Source organism: Magallana gigas, chromosome 1, assembly GCF_963853765.1.
Source record: "Magallana gigas chromosome 1, xbMagGiga1.1, whole genome shotgun sequence".
NCBI classification, from domain to species: Eukaryota; Metazoa; Mollusca; class Bivalvia; order Ostreida; family Ostreidae; genus Magallana; species Magallana gigas.
Window position 1 is genome coordinate 51,359,137 of NC_088853.1, and position 10,907 is coordinate 51,370,043.

The window sequence follows — 10,907 nt, forward strand, 5'->3', positions numbered from 1 at the left end:
CATTACACTTGCCGACACCTCCGTTATTCACAGCATATGTCTAAAATGTGGTTATTCTAAATCATATTAAATATTATCTATTTGATATCGGGGATAATGGCCGTATACCTAAATTATGTTAAAAAGTACCCAAACTGCTTAGAAATTGTCTCGTTTTTTACACTACATTATAGATTTCCCCGTCATTTTGTTTATCGTTTAAGGTGCATTTAACTTTCTAAAACTAAGTACAGGCCGGTAATACCTCGGCAATCATCCAACTAGAAATATATTCCGGGATATCAAATTCTTCTCCCTCAACAATAGATTGAACAAAGATACCATATGCGTTTGGTTATAAAATCGCAATAAAATTTGGTTTAAATTACAACTTTATTTTTTTCCCATGCTTTCAACATTTGTCTGAACTGATCCATTTTATTAGTTCACGTCTTTTTTTCACCTACTTTACACTAAACCTTGTATTTTGTTTAATGCTCTCTTAAAAATATACATATAAAGCTTTCTTTAAAGATATGACATCACTTACTTAATATACATTATAACGGGTTCTTTATATGTAAGTTTCGCCCCATGTAATTTCGCCCTTTTCACACCTGCAAAAAGTTCCGTTTCGTCTTAGATTCACCAAGACACAGTATTTTTTAAAGAAAAAATAGTTTTAAATATTGGAAAACACCCAGTCTTAAATACGCTTGCTGACGAGGTCGACATGGACAAAAATAAAACGGAGGCGAATATTTTCCTGTATACAGTATTTGATTGCGATGACTCTAAAAACTTAAAAAAAATTCTTAATAAAAATATCGATATCTAAAATATGATTTCAAATAAATTGTGCGAACAAATCATACAAAAAGTATAAGTTTTATTCACATTGCTCATTAATGCTGGTGTAAGGTGGCTTTTTACGAATGGATTTTTCATTATCAATCAAACTTTACTCTTGCATAACTCATAAGTTTAAAGTATAACTTTAAACAAGTAGAGCAAAACAGCAACAGAGAAACATAATATCAATATTGGTTATAAAAGATGATAAACGATTCGCCTCATAACCGAAAAGCAGAAAGTTTTTTTTGTAATCAATATCAAATTTTCTAAATATATTCTAATGCATTTATTTTTGTTATCTTGGTTATTTCTCTAAAGGTGGATTATATCCGCATCTAAACACATTTATTATTGTTATATCATCGTAAACTAATAAATGATTGACAAAAGTTCCAAATATCACAATACCTTAAAACAAATAAGATATGGCATTTTCTAACAGCACATAATTTTATTGTTGATTTTGATAATCTACGCGGACTCTATATTGAACACCAATAAAGTCAGCCAGGCGAAAAGGGATGTGCAGCATTTTCTCCTCATTGATAAATATTACTCATTGAATTAAATTGACATTGCAAACAGTGAGTAAGAGAATACACAGTGATTTAATGATGGTTCCAAAATTTTATGAATTATTATGAATCGCTCTTTAGAAGAGCGAATGGTCAAAAGACTGACAGCCATAAAGATAGTCACAGAGATATGAGTTAATTATTGAGCTTCCAGTGAACTAGCATATACCAGTATATATATATTTTTGCATACTGAGTACCTGTTTTTAGGGACTATGCTGCAAGAACTATTATATCTTATCTTTCCGCTATTGATTACATTTATACGCTTAACTGGTTTGGGGATCCATATTCGTGTTTAAACTGCTGTTGTCAACACACAAGCTGACCCGTCCAAGTTACTTAACAAACGGTGTCATACAGTCAATCAAAAAGGTGGATAATTTTTGATAAACGTTGGCTTAATAGTATGGCCTTTTCTTGGGTAAAATTGCAGACTTTTATGCGCAGCAGCTAGATAATTGTATACTACCAACGTATATGTATGCATTGCATAATTAAACACACGAGGAGCATTAAATGAATATTTACAAGGATTGTATAGTTAGTATAAAAAAAATTCAATTGTGTAAAAACGAAATTATTTATAATATTTATGAAATATAATATAAAAAAAGAAAAATGCCTAACTAAAGGTCTAGTACTGTTATTAAAGTAAATTGAAATACATACAAAACAAAATCTTTTTTTAAACTGGGAACGTTATGCTTTCTACATGTGGAGTCTGATTATACATTATTTCAAGCAAGATCGCATGCCTTTTAATTCATAACAAAACTTCAAAGACACTCACTAATAAACTACCAAATTTAAATTCACAATTCAAGCGGCAAATTATTATTTTTGTTCATCGTACTTTGAGCACTGTCTACATAATGGTGATTTAAACTGAGCTAATGTTGAAGAAATAAGGAATTATTCTTCAAGTATTGTTAATATTCCAAGAACTACTCCTTTTAATTTGATGCTTAAGTTGCTAAAGACGTTAAGTTTCCTTGTGCTCCTTTTGCAAATGGTTACAGTTTCTTAAAAATCACTTCATAAAATTTACAGTTTGCCCATTTCATATCACTGAAACGACTTCTCAAATCATGAAAGAACAATTCACAAACATCTGCAGCTTCGTCGTTGCTTCTTGTTTGGCATAGTCCGGTCATCAAACTAGGAAGAATCCATGATTTCAGACTTCGTACAGGGTCCTCTAAAAAGTATCAGATGATATTTTGAAATATATAATGAATACTGAAACTTACGTCCATTGCATAACAATTGATCTGATTTTAAATTATGATGTTCTGCAACTCCCAGTTTTAACTTGCTAAGCATGAGATGATTTATTTTCTCTTCTTGAGCAGGTGAATTTTTTTTACACTTTTATTCTAAATGACGTAACTGTCAATAAAATTGCTTGAAAGAGTTTTTGCTCTAAACGTTGGAAGTTTGTGACCAAACATAGAATAAAGCCAAAGTTACTTACTATTCTCATACATTGAGATTATTCTCTGCGAAAAATGCAGAAGTTCCACGCCATTATCTTTCCCGAATTCTACAAATGCTGTTTTCACCTCAGACTCTGTTCTCGCGTTATAGATAGGGACGAACGTATTCCTCAATTCTTCCTACATTAATAGTAATTCTAATGATAATAGTATTAACACTTTCAGCTCAATCAGATACAAATTTGGTTTTTGATTACATTGCACTTGAAACAATACATGGACATTATTTTATCACCATTATTCTTAAACTAAATAAAATGATTTTAATTTCATTTTAAACTAAACCTTTAACCATTTTAAACATACATTAATAAATCCGTGACTAGGATCTCTAAAGGAAGTAAATTAGCCTATTTGAAATTGAATTTATGATTAAAAATACCATTTACTTAAAAGAATGACTGTGTAGCAGTACCTTTGATATGACATTTCTTTGGTAAAGTTGATAAAACGTGGATGAACACAGTTTATTTACATTCAGAGGTTCAGTGGGTATGTTCAGGAAAAAAATTGCCCCTGTAATTTTGATAAAAATTTACTTTTGGAAATTTTTGCCCAAATCAACACCAAAAGAACACAATCATCTACACTATAAGTCTAAAGTAACTTCCACTTTAATTGCATTCCCATATGATGCATTATGAGGAATCATAATTATGAACATATTAATACTTCTCTACTTGACTATTTTTTTGAAACTTAGCAAGAAGTGCTTATGTTCATTCTCAATGTCCGCACATGTACAGCAGCAAAATATATCGATCGAATGTCCACTTTATTCTGTTCCAAGATATTAATGCAGCACATTTGGAGGATTTAAAAAAAATATACATCCGTGTGAAAGAAGTTCAATTGAAATCAATGAAAGGGAAAATGTCCAAGAAATCATCTTCGACACATTATTTTTTACACGAAAAAAATGCAGGAACAAAAACAAATTTCTAATGGAGATTTTTAATGTAAATGTTTACATCTTTTCTCCATTTGAAAGTCACTCGGAACACCTCGCACAATTTTTCAACGATATCATCCCGGCTTGCTTGCATGCAAATTCCCCGTAGACTTCACACGTTTTAGTCGTGTATTGAAATCTGATAAGCTAACAGGGGCGTTTTAACTGAGAAATCTTGGAAACTTTTCATACTTTCGAATGAACATGGATAAAACCATGAGATATTTATAAATATAGAATAATAACAGAACATGTGAATCGAGGGTATCTTGGGACAGAGAATAATAAAATGCTAAAAAATCTTGAACGAAAAATTGCCACCTCTAGAGGGTAAAACTAGGTATTTACTAAACATTTGAATGCCTTACATTATGCTAGAAAGGCCCACATTCAGAAACAAAGCTTATGAAATAATACGGCATGTACAAAGGAAGAAAGTTAGGACATTAGAGCAAGTTTTTTTTTTACCTGATTGTGATTGTGTGTTTTACAACCAAGAATGAAAAAGATGGGTATTGCAAGGTAAGAGAATCATCTCAATATTGGAAAACAAAAATATTTACACTTGCTTCTCTTAGTAGCCTCAATAATATTGTAGCACGTATTGGGTATAAAAAAGAGTGGATTTGTATTTTGCGGCTTTTAAGATCAGCTGCCTTGGCGTACAAGCTTATTGTTACAGAGTCTGCAATTTTTGGATACAAGTAATTTACCCTTTTTCATTTCAGTAGATCTGGACTTTATGAAATTTTTCAAATCCTCTGCAGCTAAACCTCTAATCTTTGTTCTTTCTTCATTACTTACCATCATGCCAGGAACGTAAAATAATGCTTTTTCAAGTACAACATACCTACAAATAAACATGTTTAAACAGATTTAAACAACGTCCTGGTATTCTTAACACGATTAACCGTTGTTAAATATCTCGCAAACACTTGGTTTTCACTGTTTTACTGAAAAAAAATCAGACTTACTCCTCAGTTTTTTTTCGAAGAGCTTAGAAAAAAATATTTTTTTCGTACCGAAGTAATATGTGGAGAATTTTCATTAATTTTCACTAATTTGCTGACTTACTCAGAAAGCCAGTGCAACACCAATGAACAGGTTCCAATATCGATGGTCTCGTCAGGTAAACAGCGTTGGTATGCGCTCCCAGGAATAGTGTGTACTGCTAGGAAGTCGTCCTTTATCTCTTTCTTAAAATCTAGAATTTGGGTTTATAATATTACTTGAATCTCATGTAAAAACCATCAACATATGTTTCCTTTTAAAAATAGAAAAAAAATGATAACTTTCAATGTCAAATAAGTAGGAAAAAAACTAAAAGAAAAGTTTATACATACCGCTTTAACTTATGTAATAGCTGTCGTGTAAATCTTATGGTTGCTACATAACTATTTTTCTTTTCTTTTTATTCATTTTCAATACAAATTAATGTTTACCATTCACTCACCTCACACTACTCACAAACAAGTTGAAACAGTGAATAGTTAATTAAAAAGTCTTAACAGTTATGCCATATCAAAGAGCTCATTTTGACAACTTTCTTTAAAAAATCTATTTTTTTCTATTTAATCTATTAAATTTTTTAAAGATTAATAATTTTGTAAATATTTTACAATATCATCAAATGCAATATACATTCTTTTTCTGGATTGGCTAAAAATATGTCTGTTAACTAACATGATATTTACATTTTAGCCATTTGTTATTCTCTAGAAAACAAAACTGTTATTTTTTGTTTTCTAGAAGAATAACACGTCGACATCAAACTCAAAGGTTTTCGTTAATGTCACCAAATTTATCAAATGTGTATCGGTGTACGTAGCAGATTCTAACAATAACTATTCCATTTTCCACTTCATTCCACTGAAATGAGATTCAAACAGATGGTTTAAGGACATGTGAGCAAACTTTATGTGGTCGGATTTTTTAAATTTTGAATATTTATGGATTTTATTCCAAAGAATATATAATCAAATTTTCAGACAAAAAGAATGATTAGAAAATTTGTTTAGTTCTACCTTGAGATCTGTATAATGAATATATTACTCAATGTCATAAAATCTAATCATTAACCGACCATTAAACAAACATTAACACGTGACATCACTTACCCAATTCAAGCAATCACCAATGGTCAATGCCAACCAATAGGAATTCATTTGTTGTATTGATTTTAAACCCGAAATGGTAGCTGAGATACGATTATAGGTTTGTCGGAGTCAGTCAAGTCTTATCTGGGGTAAAAATTTGTAGATTGTAGGTCTGAGGAATGTGATTGTAAAAAATAATAATAAAGGAAGTGTCATTTATTCTTATTAAATGTAATTGATTCAATTTTTTAATACTTGAATAACTAACCTTCTACATTCTTAACCAAAGCAGTGAAATCATTTGTAGGTTGATCATTCAATGTTACATATATTTCACACGATGCTGATCTTCGTCGAATAAGTTCTGTATATAAAAGTCATAATTATAGCTAAAAAAAAAATTGGATGATGTTGATTTTGATGGGAATCAAATGAATATAATTTATTCATTAAACATTTTTATCCTACCGATCATTATCTTTAGAAACGGAAATATATTTTTTCCGTCATTCGCTCCGAAATCTGCAAGATTGACCTTTGTTTTAAAATCCAATCCATCAAGATATTTGTCTGAAAAAGAAGCAGAAACTTCTCTCTATAAGCAGAAAAAGACATAAAAAGCGCATCAGACGAACATTTTCTAATTAGTTATACTTACTAAATATTTCTGTCAACCTTCCCACATGTGGAGAAAGGAACACATCAAAATTATCTGAATTGACATGAGAATAGTCTGTATTCATCTTTAGGTCAAACATTGCCATTTCAATGCCTATGTCGTGTGATTTTATCCTTAAATCTTTTTAGGTGATCCTTCAATTGAAAACAAAATGTTAAATGTTAAAAAGTGATTTTGATAAAAAGAATATTTCGTTCAAAACCACTCAGCATTTATTACAGGAGAGTAAGCCCTTTATTCAGGGAGGATATTAAAGACGTGGTCATAACTTCTTCTTCCTCACAAACAACATTTCACTATATAATTGATATATACATGTACATTATTTGTTAACTAAGTACTCGTTCCACCAACATCCAACGTAAAAAAAAAGGTTACCAGTTTTGATAGACATACAGTGTCTATGCATATGGATGGAGCACAGTCTTACTCTATCAGTGTGTCAAATTGGTTCCTTTATCATGTTAGCGTTGTTTCATTTAGCCCTTCATCTATGTCCCGCAGAGCTTAAGTTAAACATGTGTGGAACAAATGTGCAAAGGTAACGCAATAATTCTGTTACTCTGAACAAGATACTTGTTTGGAAATTGAAAATGTCCGTTTGAAATAATATTTTTTGATAAACAAGATTTTTTGCAATACCTGTTCGTTTAATGGTGCATTCCTTAAAAGATCCAAAATTTGGATTTTGTGAGGATCAACCTTAAAAACTGTAGGTGGATACAAGAATGGAACCTTGAATAAATATTCCTTTTTAAAGCTGTAAGCAGAGCCTAGCGCTTTATTGTCGTAAGACTTCTACTTCCGGTGCATCGAATAACCGCCCCCTATGAGCAGAAGTATACATCATTTAAACTGGTTAGGGAACCAGTTTCAGGGGTTTATGCACATAACTGCAAGGGCTATTGTGAATCATACGCGCTATTGTAAATCTAATGTACGGGGCTTACATGCATCATTGCAAGGGGTGTCACGCAGTAATGAGGAAATACGTTATAGTGCCAATACAAAAGCTGAAAGTTTATATACATACATACACTGTTTATCCTTAATATACATTCAGAAGCTGGGTTAGCGCTTTTCAGTACTATGAGTACTTTGATTAAAATGCTATATTTAAACTAGTGCTTTGACATTTGGTGGGATGTTACTGTTTAGTTTACTTTTTAAAAAGCTATCAAATATTTACCTTCTTTATTCTGTTTCGCTAAGAGAAGCTTCTCAATAATCAAAGACTCTTGATATCGTAATTTGTTTTTAAAGATCTGTTCTGCTGTGTGAAATTGACACTTGTTCAAGTGATATACATGTATATATATTAGTGGACAAAGTCGGACTGGTTTCATTGCGTTCAATGTATTCATATCTAATAATTTAATTCTGGTTGTAACGCGGCATTTGATTGGATAGAAAAAATTAGTTAAATTTATATAACCTGGTTTGCACGTCACAAGACACGTCACAATGCACCAACGTCAAAGACGTATTAATCCGATTGACGTAACGTTTGAATTTTGAACAGATTAATATCATTTTTAAAAGTAAAACGGACTCAATTTTCACTGCAAATTACTGAAAATTAAATTATAAGGAATGAACTCAATATCTACCCAAGATATACTCGTATAACCTAGGTTGGAGCAATTTAGGTTTTTCTATAATCCGCGAAGCGGATTATAAAGCGTAAATTGACCCAACCCAGGTTATACTCGTATAACTTGGGTAGACATTGAGTTCATTTCTTAATTAGCCAATGATTGGCCAGTCAAGTGAACGATAAGTTGTGTCAAATTGTAGTTTAATACAGAGTGCCAAAAGTCCAAGCTCTAGTCAAAACAGCTATAAATTGCAGGACAAGGATGAGTCATATCGTCACATCTTGCTGTTGATAAACCAAAGTCAGATAATCGTGCATTGGATTATTTATACACAAGTATTTGACAAGCATTATGTTACAAATCCACTTTAAATAGCGCAAATCTTGCAATCTCCAAACTTCTGAATATTACATTCATTGCGAAAATGTTAAATATGAGAACATCCCTCATATTTCTATATTTAGATATTTAAGTTCTGCAGTCCTGTTAATCCAGTGTCACAGGAGATGATATTACAGTTTTGAAGATAAGATAATATTAAAAATTGATTTAAAATCATATTGATGGATAGTGAAAGTCAAACTTTTTTATTAAGGATAAAATTTCAGACAAAGTTTGATTCAGAATGCATGAAAACATATTTGTAAGGACACTGAATATAAATTGTATGAATTATCACCATTTAAAACTCTCTCAGGAACAAGATCGTTTTATGAAGGTTAACTATATAAAGAATTAAGGGCGGAGGTACAGCTGCTTAACGTCACGAAGTGATCAAAAGAGGAATTTTTCCATAGAAATATACATAAATGTAAATAATGCAATTAAATAGACAAAATACTAGTATTTTTTTAAAATTGTTGATTCAAATACAGATAATCACTCAAGCAAAACTGGAATTAAATCCATGGACAGAAAGAATTTAACTTTTTCGATGTTTTGCAAAACATCTATTTCTATTGCATAATAGCTTGAAAGCCCATACGAATGATTAAATATCACGATCTAAAATGTTAAAAGATCCAGCCGAAGCTAATTGGAAGGTCTATTACGAAAGACATGGTATCTAAATTGGTGAAATGTACTGTTGTTAATTATTTACTATAATTTGTTACACAAAACACATACATTATTCGACAAAATGTTTTGTATTACAGGTATTTATAGATAAAAAATGTTTTATTTTCAATTTTTCTCGACAAATTTTGGACATTAACAAATAACATAATATAAAATTTGTTAATTTCCCTGTAATTTTTTATATAATTTTTTTTTTTGGATTTTAAAGGAAATATGCACTGCCGCAAAAGTATCTTAACAATAATATACATATGCATTGCAAAAATAAGTGCTGAACATCAAATCTAGGCTTTTAAGAAGAAGTAAAAATTGAAAAAAAAAATATCAAAGGAAATCGGGAAGTGTAATTATTTTTTACCAATGTAACATAATTCATTTTGTTTCAATCAATTATCAATACTAGGTTTATAAATGTACAACAGTGACTTCCTTTACATAAAAATCAAGTATTGTTGACTCACACTAATACCACACTCATACCTCACACTCACACTCATAATGACTCACACTCATACCAATACATATGTACTTAAACAGAAGAATTTTATCCAAACATACGTTTCCTGACTTATCTGTAAACTATGTTATTCCAAATCACTTTATAAGTACCTGTTCAACCGCATGGACATTGGCTCTTTTATATTACACAATATGCAGGAAAACGTATTCCCGTCACTGCAGGCGCATGTTAAAAATAATTAAAACACGATCTGACTATCGTTTATGTAAGAAGCTATCGACTTCCTCTGTTAAATAACAGGCAGGTAAATGGCCCCGGCAATCAACCAGAAATTGTTTGTGAATTGAATCCCCCTAGCCTAGTTTGAAAACAGATACGTATACCGTACCTGTTATATAATGTTATTACAATTGCTTTGAATGGCAATGGTATTTTGTTTTTATCTCCTAACTTCCGACACACAATGTATGTCAAACCCGATTGAAGTTATCAAGTTGAGTCATTTTCACCTTCCTTACATATTACAATTCAAATTAATATTTTGTGTTTTGTTGATGTTCTACATTTATAAATGCAGCAAATTGTAAAAAGGACTTCTTTTCAACAGATCCCGAGATAAATGTCATCATGTACATTTCGTTGCTTCTATTTAATAATGAGAATAATGTTTTGCTTTTTTCTATTTATTCAGGAAACAAACATTGCAGAAAAAAACCAGTCAGCAATTAATAATCATGAGATAGTTGCAACCTTCGTTGCCCGTAAAAAACACCCAAACGAATTTTAAAGTTACCTTTTACGTCTCCCTCTGAATGACCTACATACTGTGAACTTAAGTATTCGCATGATGATGGCGGCCATTTTGATTTTTGAAAATATGTCCTGCTGATCAAAGGTTTTTTGTACCGTTTGAATTAACATGTGCATAAAACTGCAGGAAAATATCTCACTTTTTTCGTAAGATCAATCAAACTGAAAAAAAAAATAATTACAAGGTTTTACCTTAATTTCTTAATATTTTTTTATGTATCCACGTCCTGATGAACTTTGCGCGCTCGTTTAAAAAAACGATGCATACACGTTATATACAAATTCTACCCCCAAAAGTCCAAATTTCTTACATAGTTCAAAAAA

General features: G+C 31.0%; 1 protein-coding gene across 12 annotated transcripts; it reads right to left on the reverse strand.

Moving 5' to 3' along the window:
* Window positions 1-851: 851 nt before the first annotated feature.
* Window positions 852-10,675, reverse strand: LOC105340708 (uncharacterized). Of its 12 annotated transcripts, XR_010708909.1 has the most exons (11): window positions 9,923-10,133; window positions 6,615-6,769; window positions 6,425-6,526; window positions 6,225-6,320; window positions 5,978-6,100; window positions 5,555-5,729; window positions 4,935-5,064; window positions 4,574-4,710; window positions 3,324-3,424; window positions 2,887-3,028; window positions 852-2,610 (listed from the first exon to the last, which is right to left on the reverse strand). XR_010708909.1 is itself a non-coding variant. In XM_034465402.2 (9 exons), the coding sequence occupies exons 2-9, from the start codon at window positions 6,718-6,720 to the stop codon at window positions 2,426-2,428; spliced, it is 999 nt and encodes a 332-aa protein (XP_034321293.2). In that variant the 5' UTR covers window positions 6,721-6,769; window positions 10,567-10,671; the 3' UTR covers window positions 852-2,425. The 12 variants fall into 12 exon arrangements, 7 of the variants coding, with proteins under 7 accessions (XP_034321293.2, XP_034321292.2, XP_065926394.1 ...); XR_010708911.1 differs by lacking the exon at window positions 9,923-10,133 and adding an exon at window positions 10,567-10,675 and having other exon boundaries at window positions 5,555-6,100; XR_010708912.1 differs by lacking the exon at window positions 5,555-5,729.
* Between the last annotated feature and the right edge of the window lie 232 nt (window positions 10,676-10,907).

What these genes read in the sequence shown, in the direction of transcription:
- LOC105340708 (XM_034465402.2), bottom strand. Translation starts at nt 6,720, where the DNA reads ATGGCAATGTTTGACCTAAAGATGAATACAGACTATTCTCATGTCAAT. An exon ending in GTTTCTAAAGATAATGATCG is followed by an intron (nt 6,321 to 6,424) that starts GTAGGATAAAAA and finishes TTTTATATACAG; the next exon opens with AACTTATTCGACGAAGATCA. An exon ending in AAAGAAATGTCATATCAAAG is followed by an intron (nt 3,029 to 3,323) that starts GTACTGCTACAC and finishes CTATTAATGTAG; the next exon opens with GAAGAATTGAGGAATACGTT.